At 41.1% G+C, this 15,454-nt stretch overlaps 1 protein-coding gene across 1 annotated transcript in view; it reads left to right on the top strand.

The window, feature by feature from the left end:
- Positions 1-6,781: 6,781 nt before the first annotated feature.
- The window catches only part of LOC139418058 (protein Aster-B-like), a 59,563-nt gene continuing 50,890 nt past the window's right edge, over positions 6,782-15,454 (top strand). Inside the window, exons 1-3 of the mRNA XM_071167214.1 lie at positions 6,782-6,816; positions 10,521-10,761; positions 11,675-11,695. Of these exons, the coding sequence (XP_071023315.1) occupies positions 6,806-6,816; positions 10,521-10,761; positions 11,675-11,695 (273 nt within the window). The 5' untranslated portion in view covers positions 6,782-6,805. The remainder of the gene's footprint in view (positions 6,817-10,520; positions 10,762-11,674; positions 11,696-15,454) is intronic.

The following is a 15,454-nucleotide window of genomic DNA, read 5'->3' as shown; positions in this document are numbered from 1 at the left end:
GCCGCTCAGAATGGAAGAAGCCACTGCTCCAAAACCACCATAAAAAAAGCCAGACTACGGTTTGCAACTGCACATGGGGACAAATATCGTACTTTTTGGAGAAATGTTCTCTGGTCTGATAAAACAATAATAGACCTGTTTGGCCATGATGACCATCGTTATGTTTGGAGGAAATAAGGGGAGGCTTGCAAACCGAAGAACACCATCCCAACAATAAAGCACCGGGCTGGCAGCATCATGTTGTGGGGATGTTTTGCTGCAGGAGAGACTGGTGCACTTCACAAAATAGATGGCACCATGTGGAAAATGATGTGTATATATTGAAGCAACGTCTCAAGACAACAGTCAGGAAGTTAAAGCTTGGTCGCAAATGGGTCTTCCAAATGGACAATGACCCCAAGCATACTTCCAAAGTTGTGGCAAAATGGCTTAAGACAACAAAGTCAAGGTATTGGAGTGGCCATCACAAAGCCCTGACCTCAATCCCATAGAAAAGTTGTGGGCAGAACTGAAAAAGTGTGTGCGAGCAAGGATGCCTACAAACCTGACTAAGTTACACCAGCTCTGTCAGGAGGAATGGGCCAAAATTCACCCAACTTATTGTGGGAAGGCTACCCAAAACGTTTGACCCAAGTTCAACAATTTGAAGGCTATGCTACCAAATACTAATTGAGTGTATGTTTACTTCTGACCCAGTGGAAATATGATGAAAGACATAAAATCTGAAATAAATAATTCTCTCTACTATTATTCTGACATTTCACATTAAAACAAAGTAGTCACCTTAACTTACCTGAGACAGGGAATTTGTACCAGGATTAAATGTCAGAAATTGTGAAAAACTGAGTTTAAATGTATTTGGCTAAGGTGTATGTAAACTTCTGACTTCACTGTATATTCTCCTCTATTTACTCTCAAATTGAAAATCATGCAAGACTACAAATCCCTGCAAGCACCTGCATGTCATCTCTAGCTGACACCTTTGCTAACAGGTATTGTCAATGTAAAACTTGCACAAGACCGTTCACAGAATTGTCAATTTAAAGAAATGTATCCAATTTATTCATTACTAAATTTAGCTAACATTAGATAGTTAATCCAGAGATTCTTACCTTTGCCTCGATTCGGCAGTCTCTTCCAGATCATCATGGTGTTTGTAGTTCTTTATCATTATCTGCTAATTACCATTTCATTTTTGTGGTAAATAGAAACGAGTATATTGTTAAAAGTCACCTTGTCCTAGAGAGATATACACATGCACACCAGGGTAAGCCTACACAAAACACAGCCGTTATTTAAGTGCATCTAAAATTCCCTATGGGAGAAATTAGTAGTGGGAAAACGATTGGAACCATTTCCCTGTTTGACCACTAGGTTTTATGGGCATTATGAATCATACTGTGGTACTCTATTGTCACCAGCACAAGGTGCACCTGTGTTATGATCATGCTTTTTAATCAGCTTCTTGATATGCCGCACCTGTCAGGTGGATGGATTATCTTGGCAAAGGAGAAATGCTCACTAAAAGGGATGTAAATAAATTTGTGCACAACATTTTTGAGAAATACTTGTTTTGTGCGTATGGAAAATGTCTGGGATCTTTTATTTAAGCTCCTGAAACATGACCAACACTACATGTTTTATTTATATTTTTGTTCAGTGTACATTGTCTACTGGTATAATTTTAAATTGAGAACAAATAGCTCAACATGTAAACAATGTGTGAAAATAAGCTATTCTCTGCTTCAGATACCCTTAAGGCCAGTAATGCCCTCAAACTGTAGGTCTATGGCTGCATTGGCAATGCAAGCTGCTAAATGGATTCACATACCGTAGCTGATATACTGAGAGAGAGTGACAATCAAATAAAACAGATTTGAGATCATACAACTAGACAAAAAGGAAATGTTCATTTGAGAATACAATCTGGAGGCGAAAGAAACGCACACCTGTTTAGGCGAGGTGCTGGATGGCGAAGTAGAACACCTGTTTAGGCGAGGTGCTGGATGGCGAAGTAGAACACCTGTTTAGGCGAGGTGCTGGATGGCGAAGTAGAACACCTGTTTAGGCGAGGTGCTGGATGGCGAAGTAGAACAAAATTAAAGGAGAGCCGCACACTCTAGGAGCTCAGATGCAACAATTGAATAACCCAATATCCAACGTTTCAACAGACTTCATCAGTGTATAATGACAAACACTGCGGGTCACTAGTTTATATAGTGTCAAAGGACACACACAGGTGTCTGTAATCATGGCCGGGTGTGGTCTGATATCGTTGGTTATTTCTCAGATTTAAAAAATACAAAAAACATGAATCAGAGCATACAATCATAGATACAATTTGGCTATATGGGCCTATAAACATTTACAATGAATAGCAACATAATAATCACAAGAATGGCTTCAGATCAAAGTCCACGTTGAGACTAAAGGGACCGAGGGTCTTTAAATTAAAGATCCAGGCAGCCTCTCGTTTTAACAATAAATTGTCGAGGTCACCCCCTCTCCTAGGGAGAGTGACATGTTCAATGCCTATATAACATAGGGATGAAATCGAGTGGTTCGCTTCCAAAAAGTGGGCCCCAACTGGGTATGTCAAGTTTTTGCACCTAATGGTGCTCCGAGATTCATACTTTTAATTTGCGCTTTGTTTTACCCACATAATTTTTACCACAAGGACAAGTTATAAGATAAATAACTGCCTTAGTGGAGCACGTGATAACACCTTTGGGGAAACAGATCCCAATCAAAGGTGTTATCACTTCTTGAAATGTAACATCCAATCAAAATCTTGCTGGTCCGCTGGCTCCCAGCATTCAAACTGTTTTTTTTCAATACATTCTCCAGACCTCCAAGGGAGGCGTGACACGATGTGATTTTGGAGGTTTGGCAACTTTAGACTATTTGTCTACCAATCAGTTCAGAGTCGTTTGACCTTGTTGTGTTGGCTCTGCTGTGTGGTCATTGAATAGAATTGATAGGACAAGAGACAGAGGGGTCATTGAACAGATGTCAGCTGTTTGCTGTCTACAAATGGCACTGCATGGATTGTTCTCTGTGTGTGCATGTTTTTGTCAACTGACAAGGCATGTAAGGCCAACATTCCACCATATTGTTAGTCCTGTTTTTTTTGTCTACAATGTAGCAACTTGATTCTTCTATTGGTCTTAAAGCCAATGTTAAGCTGAATCCTGGACTATAAAATGATTCTTCAAAAGGAGCTTGCTTTTAAGTCCAGGAGTAGGCTTAATCCGGGTCTGGGAAACTGTCCCTTGACAGTTCTATATATATTAAATTACTGAGGATATCGCCATCAATATTACCTATTCCATATCTAGATTGCTTTTCAATCTAGGTATGGAATAATACCTTTTCTGTCAGATGTTTTTTTTTTCACTGCCATAACAATCCTTGATTGAAACGTTACAATACTTCACTCTTAGCCATGTTGTCCTCTTTGTGTCTCTCTGATTTAATCAACCTCCTGCAGGGAAGCAGAGAAGACACAGATATGGTTATCTATTTGGGATGTGCATCTTTCCCTTTTAAGACAATTCGATACGCATCTAGGTACATGGGCCCCGATATGATACAGGAACAATGTGTTTTGTTTGAAACGATTCTGTGCGATTCGGTTTGATTAGAGAACGAATCGATGCGTTTCGGTTCGATGCGATTGAATGCACTAACATTCTTGCATAAACACATTCATTTTCTATTCCAAATTTCAATTGGCTGCTGATGGAGCTCATGAGCTAGGCTTCTGAGCTGGATCTACAGCGCTGACGTGTGTGTGTGTGTGTGTGTGTGTGTGTGTGTGTATGTGTATGTGTATGTGTGTGTGTGTGCGTGTCAACATTCTCTGATGTGTGGACCTCCAACCATCTTTGTGGTACCATTTGAAAGTTTACATTTGAATTGTGTTCCCATTTTAGTTCAGTTATCAGCAAAAAACAAATATTAAATAGCGTCTAAGCTACAAAATATGCACATATTTAAAAAATCAAGTTCATACATGTTTAAATAATTGAATATTTAAAAAAGTTATATATATATATATAATATATTAAAAAAAACTGTTTAATTTTTTAAATTGTATCAAACTCAACTGTTTATTTTTTCCAATGATTTCTCATGGAATGGTGGGGTGTGCAAAATGGGTCAACTTTGAGCACCTCTATCTCCTTTGGCATTCGGGTCCAAAAAGTCATTTTCAGCCATTTCTTCCATGGGAAAACGTATGGAAAGTTTTGTTTAAATCCTACGGGATGCTGTCAAAAGGGATTGAATTCATATGAATTTACCCTGTAAAATAAGAATGGAGAACCTCTGTCTATGAACTTGCTTTATTACAGTGATTCTCCCAGGGTAACGTCAAAGAAATGATGGCTTGGTGTTTTCTAAAATGGCAGACGAGCCCAACTACCACAGGGAGAAGAATCTGTGTGTACCCCAGACACTTTATCTTCTACAAGTAAAGTCATCACACAGTTCACTATATCACAGCTAAAGTAGAGAGCGTATGTCTGCCTTGAAAACCTCCCCATCTACATTATATAGGCTACACCTTCACAGCTTGGAAGCTTGGCTACATTTTGGCTCACTCAGCAGTTAGGTGCTCTCGGATATGACGATTTGGTTCAGTGTGCTGTGCGCTGAGGTCTGATTGGTTGCTTTTGGCTCAGGCCACATAGTGCTATGTGCAATCAGCAGAATAGTCCCGTGGGGATTCATATTCAGCGTTACTTAACAGAAAACAGTCTCTACAAGGCACAGTGAATGGTTGGTAATGTGGAAGCTGAAGCTATGCACTTTGAATGAAGCATAACATAGTGAGCCATATTTTTGTTTTTAGGCTCCAGTACAGAATTAAGTATAACACATCTCTTTGTGCTTCTGTAGGCTTTCATAATGTTTTCCCTTGGATTTTTTATTTTCAAAAAAGTCAAAAGAACTTGCATTGTGAATGTGATGAAAAGAAAACAGAATTACCTGGAGATGTATTCCTCATTTAATGTTGAGGCCCTTTGAAATGATACTTGATCACGTATGTAATTAAATTAACATGTTTAGAGTTGATTTAATGAGCTGACATAAGCATGCGAAGGAAATGTATATTCACAGATGACAGCGCAAATTGGAGAATATCGATTGGGAATGTGTTGGGAACTTGTTTTTCCCCAGGGAACACAGGCTTAGAATCTCTGCAGGTAGCAACATCAGCCAAAGCAGGGTCATTATCATTAGGCACCAATCGGAAGAAAGTGGACTGAACGGGGAGGGACTTGTCCAATAAGAAATGCTTGATTTCGTTTTCTGTTACAAAACATTATTACATTGTTTCTATTGCGGGCCCTAATGAACATGAGTCCTATGCCCTATCCCAAAACTTGTAAACTGCAGCCCTCCTTCCTTCCTGCAATTATTAAGACTTGAACAGGGTCGTAGAGTGGTAGGTGTAGTATGGCACTTGTCAGACAGCACCTACGGTCATAGATCAATTAAAGGTCACGGCGCAATCTTTCTGATAACCCTGTCAGTCTCATTTCAGAGTAAAATTGTTTGTTTATCTTACTTTGCACTGTCCCCCATCTCTCCTTTCATGTCTTATGGGCCGGGGAGGATGAGGGGATAGCGGGATGAAGGAAAGCTTGCGGTGTGTTCTGATGCCAGGCGCTCTTTAGAGCCAGCTGTGTGCTTGTTGGGAGTTGTGTCAAAATGCCCCCCCCCCCCCCCCCCCCTTCTCTTTGCCTCTACTGCTATCCATCCCTCTCTCTTCTCCCTCCCTCCCTCTCTCTGTTTCCCAACCTGTTTTTTTTTCTATCCCCCTGTTTCATGGAATATTCATCTGAGCATGTAGTGAAAGGAATATTGTTTTTTTCTCCACTATCACTGTGCAAACCAAAGCCTGAAGGCCTGATTTGATATTTTCCACAAATAAACGTTTCTGTATCTGAACAAAATAAAATGTCATAGCTGGAGTATATCGCCCTCCACAAAAAAACATTGTTTCCTAACAATAGAGGAATAAACTGGCAAACCGGGGTGTTAATGGTGCAAAAGTGTAAGTGAGAGAAGTGAGGGTTTGATGTGTGCGCGTGAATTCTTGCAGGTGTATGCGTGCGATCTCGCATGCGTGTGAGAGACAGACTGAGAGGAGAGGTTGTTGTTGTTGTTGGTGTGTGTGTGTGTGTGTGTTTGGGGGGAGGGCGGATGGGCTGACAGCGAGAGTTAGGTGACGTCAGCCAGTGCAGCTCCATTCATGAACAGCCTGAATAATTGACGAGCCGGCCTCCGGAACAGTGCTGCACCATGCAGAAGCCATTATGCAAAGCAGCTAGCATCGGCAGCCATCTCTCCCCAGCTTCAGCATCACCCACACCATAGAGAGGGAGAGAGGGAAGGGGAAGACATGTAACGGAAGCAGGGAGAACGGGAAGAGCGAACAAGAAGCCAAGGAAGGATAGAGAGAAGGGAAGAAGGAAAAGAGGAGGCTTTGCAGTAGCCGAATAACGTGCCCGTGAATCACTGCAGAGAGAGGGAAAGACAGCGAGAGGGAAAGAGGGAGCAAGAGAGGGAGGCCATCACGGTGTCTGTTTGAGAGAGGGTGTGCTCCGAAAGCCTGTATGCGAGTGGTATCGGAGGGCTAGACGGTCGTGTCTAACCCAGACCCCACACACGAACCCCTGTCTGGGATGCAACGGGAGGCATCCCCCCCATCTCCTCTGCCTCCCCTTCTCGTGCTGGTCACTGAGTAAATGGATGAATGAAGCAGGTGGAAGCCAACAGGCGGGTTGAGTCCTTCATGGCTACCAGGTTAGTTCTTATCACTGCTTCAGGGGTAATTCACATTCGCATCCTCACCTTGCACTGTCTAGTAGAAATTAATAGGAGGGCTAATTAGCTTAGGCTAATGCTTATCAGAGCATCCGATGACGGAGGAGACCGGTTATCTCGTCTGTAGACGTGCTGGCAATGTTGTTGTTTTTTCTCCATTCCCAGCACTTCGACTAACAAGGTAACCTGTCTCCTCCGTTATCGGACGCTCTGATTAGCATTAACATAGCGTGAGCTAATTAGCCATGTTAGCCCCCCTCCTGTTCATTTATACTGTACAGTGCAAGGTGAAGATGCTAATGTACATTGGCTATACGGAAACATCAGGGATGTCTTGCACGAATGCCCAAACTGTTTAATCTTAACTGTCTGGCTTTAGGGCCGATGCATGTTAAGCAGAGTATAATCAAAGTGAGTGACTCGGAGCCTTAGTATTCTGTAGCACGCTAATGCTAACAACCAATCATTTGAATAGCCAATGGATAACCATGATCGCTACAGAAAGAAAATGAGAGGAGAGAGATATTAAGAATCAGAAATGCTGGCTGCAAGATGCATCCATCATTCCGTATTCATATCACCTTAATTTATGAGCATATCTATACAATTACTCTTTTGTCACAGAATAACCTGAAACATAATCCATCGTTTCACCCTTTTCAGTGTTATTAGAAGTGTAACCTGTGCTGCTGGGCTCTTGTTTTCAAGAACAGGAGTATGACCTTATGAAGAGTAGCTTGACCTGTGTCAACGATAGTGCCGTTTGACGTCAGTAAGCATAGCAACAGTTGACCTCCACTTCTCCCTCTCCAGTGGAATTTGGGTTCAGTGTCAAAAAATGTTCTGCATTTTACCATTGTATAAAGACACAGATGCTAGTAGGCTCAACCTGAGATTTAGGAAATGGGCTTCACCTGTATAGCAGGTGAATAAGTGTCCTCATCTGAGTGCTGTCAAGCCACAAAGCGGATGTGTAATGACTGCTAATGGATGCCAGGACATTGTTGTTTCTAGACACTGATTTAAGATCGTTTTTTACTGATGATAACACCCTTGAGAAGATGCACAGGTACACACACCCTCGTCCTCCTACCCAGCTATAATAAGCATCCCAGTATGGTGTATCAAGCAGTCTTCCTGTGTGTAGCCTGAAATAGACCAGATAAGGATGGATAGAGTAATGAAATGATAGATGAGAGGGTGAGGCACTGTACACACATCCTCCCACCATCCCTTATGTAAGGCAACAGCACACACACACACACAGAATGTATTATACAATCACTTCCAACCAGGTGGGTACTGTTTCAATAATATCACTCTCACCTGCTGGAGCTAGTTGAGACACACCTGTGTGTAATTGTCTATGCCTGTAATGTTGCCCATAGCAGATCAAAGTTCCACCAATAAGCTGTAATCTACTGAATGCAAGTTAGATGTCTCGAGTGAATTAGGGAGTATTACTGAAGCGTTGTGTGTGTGCAATGACCCAGCAATTTAACAAGCATAAACGCATGCCTCAATAGTAAAATGGCACTATAATTTCTCATATTGTAGCTGTCTAGGATGTCCTATGATCTCCCTCTCTCTTTGTTGGAATCTGTTTGCTTTTCCAGCCTGACACACACACACAAACTCTGCTTAAATAATAGTCTTCACCCAAAGCCCTTGGTGATGTAGAAAGTGAATTGTGGAGAAAGAGATGGGAGGAGTGAGAGAGAGAGGAAAATAGTGTGTGAAAGCTGATGGCAGGACACTCCACAGGGTACACTCCATGGGAGCTTACTGTTGGGATAGAGCAAGAGGGAGGGTGAGAGGGGGCGCCAACACCTGCAGCAGAGCTGCTGTTCTCTCACCAACCATGAAGAGGGTTGAGTGAAGTTAGTGTTCTCTCCACTGAGCTACACCAACATGGCCAAAAGAGCCTCAGTTAACTGATATCAAATGAAGTACATCTGTTGAATCTGCCAGCACTTAGACCTGAAGTTCTGGGTCTGTGTTCATAAAATATATTAGAGTCCTGATCTAGAATCAGATCCCTTCTCTTATTCATTGATTTTAAAAAGGCAAACTGATCCTCAATCAGCATTCCTACTCTGAGACGCTTTATGAATACGTGCCCTGCAGAGTAGACACTCTAGTCTGGATAGGAAATCAGTTAGTCAATACATTGTCCTCTCTCGTCAAGGGCAGAGACAGTGCCTCATTGATGTGCTCTGAATCAAAGACTAATCTGGCCCTCTGGAGGAAGTGAACACATTGTCATTGGGGAGGTTCCTGCTATCTTAAATTGTCTGATGGTCAAACAACGTAACTTGCAATGGAGTGGATGTTTTTTATAGGGTCTTTGTAAATCATGCATCATGTCAAGACTTCTATTTGTTTAATTGAGTACACCAGCCATACTGTACTCAACAGGAGGAGCACGGTCCGGGTCCAGAAACACTTTTTTTTCCTGCTGTTTAGAGTTGTAATAGTAGAATGCATAAGGTGCAATTTTGATATGTGTTAGTGCATGGGCAGTTTTCCTCTTATGTCATTCACTGGCAGACCTTAGAGAGCTATTTATAACCTGTCAAATGTCCAGTTGATCAACTACTAGCCCACATTGATTATTAGGGCATGAAATTAACTTTTTGGTCTACCAGCCAAATATTTTTTGCTGCTTAAATTACACCAACAAACCACAAATTAACAGATAAGCATGCTTTGTAATGTTTCTAAAACAGTACATGAATTACTAGTAAGAAGTAAATAATGTTTGTGACCGGTCTTTTATACAAAATATCACGACTCAAGTCATGTTTGTACCTGTGAGATTGACTAGTAGAAGTGTTGTCTTCTCTTCCCTAGCAGTTGAAACTCAAACATTGAAAAACAACCTAGCTTCTGAACAAAACAATGTAAATAGCCAAGAAACACAAGGACAAATTCTCATTTCAGTAAATTTTTGTTTCAAGTAAATTAGACAAACGTTTATTCCTGTGCGCAGTGCATCTAAAAATGAATCTTTCACTCAGCTCTTCACATGCGCACAGCCCCCAGCCAGGCTGTGTTGCGGCGCAAGGTGGAATAGGTTATATACGAAACTTTGAAAATGGCTACCACAGCATTTATTTGACGATAAATGTGATCATACTTGACTTTTTTTCCGCAAATGCGAGTGAAATGCTCAAACTGTGGAGCCCCGACCACCCACCAACATTGCTGTTGAAATAGACATCTTACCCGCCAATGTCAAAATCCACCCGCAGGTGGTGGGTGTTAATTTTAGACCCTGTTGATTTTGTTGAGTCACTCAGGTATCATATGAACACATAAGACATGGAAAATGTGTAGAATTTCTGGAAATTAGCTTTAAAACTGCAACATTTTCTTCTTAATTAACCCCATGGCAAAAGGTGTAGAATTGCAGGAAATGACCTTTTAAAAAGGCTAAATGTTCTCTCTGACATCAACAGGGGTGTGGGGTTGCAAGGTCGGGGTTTGTTACTGTGCTGATAAATGATCATATCCATCCCTACCTTTTACACCCCTGTGTGACTGAACCTTCTCAAATAGTAGTTGAGGACCCCTAGAGTACACATTTGAATCTCAAGGATTCAGCCCATAAGTGCTCTGAGTATCTCAGAGTTTAAACAATTATTTTAATGATTCCCTCTCTTTCCATCTCTCACTGACAGCACTGCCAGCAATTCGAACCGGAGCACGCCTGCTTGCTCGCCCATCCTGCGCCATCGCTCTCGCTCGCCCACACCCCAGCAGAGCTTGGAGCACAGTGGTGAGAACATGGTGGAGAAGGGCCACTTGGACCCCGCCTCTGACAAGGACAAGTCCCCCTCCACCCCAGAGCAGGTGGTGCAGCGCACCTACAGCCAGTCGGTACACTCCGCCACACGCAGCAGTGGAGGCAAGAACTCCAAGGTGAGCCCATGCACCTGGACCAGACATGCATTGGATATAACACGCACATGGGACAAAACATAATTGTGTATAGGGAGGGGGTGAACATTTATGCAGTAACGCACATACACACACACACACGCATGCATATCATACACAGTGCAGACACACACAAAATACTCCACATTACATACCTATCATGCTCTTAAATCTCCATTGAAGGAGGGTTTCCCCCTATCTCAGTCCTGTAATCTTCGGGAAATAACCATGCTCTGGTCTGGACCAGGGGCCAATGGGCAGGTGTGGACACGCCCCAAATACATAGCCTCTCTTGCCCGCCCACTGCATATCCTCACACATTTGCTCTGCCTTTTAATCACATCTTCACAGGACAATAAAGTTGTTTGCCTTTTGGGCCTTCTGATCCACTGGGGCTAAAAAGTAATCCACGCTCTCACAACAGAAGAAACAGCAGAGATCTCGGTACAAATGGTAATCTTGATTACTTCATCCCAGTTGAAATGAATATACTGTAGAATAAACTTCAGTGTGGGCTGTCTGAATGAAATCGACAAAGTTTGTGTGTGAAGAATGTTTGTCTGCCACTCAGTAGTGGATTTTGAAAATCTGCTTCTTAGTCAAGTATCATCGTAAGGTTCTTCTCAACCTTTTTCATATCCCATTCCATGGTGATGTTTGCCTCATTTCCACTCTTAGGGATTGACTTGTCCGTCGGTTGTCATGCCATGTTACTCCGCTGTTTTACTTTCCAGACATTGTTATGTTTCTGCACCAGCTGCACCATGTTAAAACCACTCACAATCCAAGTCTTTAACTTGAAATTCTTATGGATTTATTTTTTCTGCCTTAGGTGTTTGCTGTTTATTTGTTTTTGTTTTCTGATTTTCTTTGTTCTTCTTCTCATGCATGCTAGTCTCACAAGCGACTTTCCAAAGTAAGCATCAATCTTTTTCTGGTCTTTCTCCTTTCTCCTTCCCGCTAGCTTGTGCTCATGCCTGGTGACCTTCCTACTATCCCTGCAATACGCTAATTGTTTCTCCTCTATGCCACCTTACATTATGCTAAGTTAACGTGTGCCTCTATCCTGTTTTTGCCTATGCTACTTTACGCTACCTGATGAGACTGCCCAACCATCTCTACGCTAAACTATGTTAGCCTAACCTAGCTTACCCCTTGCTAACCAACTGTATTAGCCTACCCCTTGAACTGACCTGATCTTGTTTCCCTCATGCCTTGATAGCTAGAAGCGCTAGCTCACTTTGCCCTGTGTTTACCTATCCCACCCTGTAACGCCTCTACTATTTTCTAACCAACCTTTTTATTTATTAGACTTGGTGATCCTAAACTCCATTTCTCCTTACTCTATGCTGCACTATATCAATACCGGTTACCATCTTTTTTTCTGGAGAATCTCATTTCTATACTGCTTGAGCACATGTTAAAATGGTTACCATGGTAACCGGAAACCCTCAGTCTATTCAACATTACCCTAAATTGCCATTACTTAACTTTCCATCTCTCTATCACACCACATTATCCAAACCTATCTTAAAGGTACGCTCATCAATATGATGTCATCATCCAGTGCTGGAGACAACTTCCTGTTTACAGACAACTGAATTCAAATCTGCTAAGACTGACACTATTAGCTTTTTACAATTTATGCACTCCTTTGAGGCATGCCCACTTTGTGAAGAGTTTAGTTGTTGTTGACGTCTGTATGCGGGAAGTGGCCCCGCTTCGTATGATATCATATTGCAGAGTGTACCTTTTACCCACCTTTCCCCACATTTACCTTTCATCTGCATACACAAAGCTAACTTATTACTGACTAAAACCTAATGAGTTTACTAAGAGTAGGCTATACTAAGATTTTATACTAAGAGTATGTATATAGTAAAGAGTAGGCTATACTAAGATTTTATACTAAGAGTACGGCTATACTAAGAGTACGGCTATACTAAGATTTTATACTAAGAGTACGGCTATACTAAGATTTTATACTAAGAGTATGTATATAGTAAAGAGTAGGCTATACTAAGATTCTATACTAAGAGTACGGCTATACTAAGATTCTATACCAAGAGTACAGCTATACCAAGAGTACGGCTATACTAAGATTTTATACCAAGAGTACGGCTATACTAAGATTCTATACCAAGAGTACGGCTATACTAAGATTCTATACCAAGAGTGCGGCTATACTAAGATTCTATACCAAGAGTACGGCTATACTAAGATTCTATACCAAGAGTACGGCTATACTAAGATTCTATACCAAGAGTATGGCTATACTAAGATTTTATACTAAGAGTACGGCTATACTAAGATTCTATACCAAGAGTACGGCTATACTAAGATTTTATACTAAGAGTACGGCTATACTAAGATACTATACCAAGAGTACGGCTATACTAAGATGCTATACCAAGAGTACGGCTATACTAAGATGCTATACCAAGAGTACGGCTATACTAAGATTCTATACCAAGAGTACGGCTATACTAAGATTCTATACCAAGAGTACGGCTATACTAAGATTCTATACCAAGAGTACGGCTATACTAAGATTCTATACCAAGAGTACGGCTATACTAAGATTCTATACCAAGAGTACGGCTATACCAAGAGTACGGCTATACCAAGATTCTATACCAAGAGTACGGCTATACCAAGATTCTATACCAAGAGTACGGCTATACCAAGAGTACGGCTATACTAAGATTCTATACCAAGAGTACGGCAATACTAAGATTCTATACTAAGATTCTATACTAAGAGTACGGCTATACTAAGATTCTATACCAAGAGTACGGCTATACCAAGAGTACGGCTATACTAAGATTCTATACCAAGAGTACGGCTATACCAAGAGTACGGCTATACTAAGATTCTATACCAAGAGTACGGCTATACCAAGAGTACGGCTATACTAAGATTCTATACCAAGAGTACGGCTATACTAAGATTCTATACTAAGAGTACGGCTATACTAAGATTCTATACCAAGAGTACGGCTATACCAAGAGTACAGCTATACTAAGATTCTATACCAAGAGTACAACTATACTAAGATTCTATACTAATAGTATGTGATTGCAAAAGGCATCCGTGTCAGGAATATGCCAAGGCAGGATACTCTGAGTGCAGCCCAATCCAGAAATCTGGCAGTGGCTTCAGATTTAAATTCAATTTTCACGAAACCGCTTGTTGCAATTTCGATGAGGCTCTCTTGTTCAGTTATTGGTACGTGGACTGGAGGCATGCATGAAAGGGATAACAAATCTAGTTGTTTGTGTCATCTGTTTCGGAAAGTACCTGCGTAATTGCGCATCCAACTCATTCCGGTGCTTCGCTATATCACATTTAACGTTGTCCGTAAGCTTGAGTTCATTTGGACACAAAAAATCATACCATGATGGAAAGACCTGTGTGTTGTCCTTGTTAATGCAGACAGAGAAGAGCTCCAACTTCTTAATCATAGCCTCAATTATTTTGTCCCGCACATTGAATATAGTTGCGGTAAGTCCTTGTAATCCTAGATTCAGATCATTCAGACGAGAAAAAACATCACCCAGACAGGCCAGTCGTGTGAGAAACTCATCATCATGCAAGCGTTCAGACTAGTGAAAATGATGGTCAGTAAAGAACTTTAAGCTCGTCTCTCAATTCAATTAATGTGATTGGATGTTAATTATTTCTCTAGGCTACCTTTATTTGACATTGTGTTATTTCGCTGAACAATAGATTGTTTAATCAGTGCCGGTCCTGACCTCCCTGGGGCCCTAAGCAAAATTCTGCTAAGGGGCCCTCCTACCTGACCCGTGAGAACATGTAAACCATTTACTATTACCACACAGTCACACCTGACACCTCGGTGCTCCCACTACAATCCTCCCTCCTTTAAAACGGTTTGCTCCATCTGTCAGTCTAAGAATAAGTAGACCAGAACAGAATGAGGTATATGCAAACAACGTTTATTGAATATAATATTTTCTAAAGCATCTTAAGATAAGTGAATATTAACAAGAAATTGTAGAAAATAATAAAATATAACACTGAGCTTTGGCTCTGCTGCCTGGTAATTAGTCCAGTCCTCAAAACATTATACAATTAACTTTGTCAATACAATGTAAACACAAGCCTATAGGCTATGGCTGCAGCTATATGTCTTAAAATAGTCAAATAAAACCTATACATCTGTGTGATTAACTTTGGTTCCCTCTACAGCCTGGGCATTTTCAGCATCAGCATGGGTACCAGTCTATCTGGACTGTCTGGAAGAAATGGAGAAAGTATGTCATATAGTTAGTTAAGAAGTCATTTACACACATGCACTTCTGCCATACAATCTTAAATGTTACTAAGTATATAAACATTTAAATTTTTTAATTAAAATCTTACCATCAAAATATTCCTCTTCTGCACTTTATTAAGGCAAAATCATCATCAATGATGTCATCAAAGGACATGTGTTTCTCCACATCATGATTTATGCTCATGATGGCCAGACCACTATGACATGGGAGACCTCAGGTAGCTTTTGATGTGCTTTCATTTTGAAAAGCTCTTTTCTGCCAATGCTACTGTTACTGGTAGAGTGACTGCAATTATTAGGGCCATCCAAAGGTTAGGATAGATTTCCTTTAGGTTTTTCTCACAGAGAAAGAAAAGTGGCTCAAAGGCTGTCAGT

Source organism: Oncorhynchus clarkii, chromosome 10, assembly GCF_045791955.1.
Source record: "Oncorhynchus clarkii lewisi isolate Uvic-CL-2024 chromosome 10, UVic_Ocla_1.0, whole genome shotgun sequence".
NCBI classification, from domain to species: Eukaryota; Metazoa; Chordata; class Actinopteri; order Salmoniformes; family Salmonidae; genus Oncorhynchus; species Oncorhynchus clarkii.
Note: the sequence above shows the minus strand (reverse complement) of the source record. Positions and strands in the feature narration are given on the sequence as shown.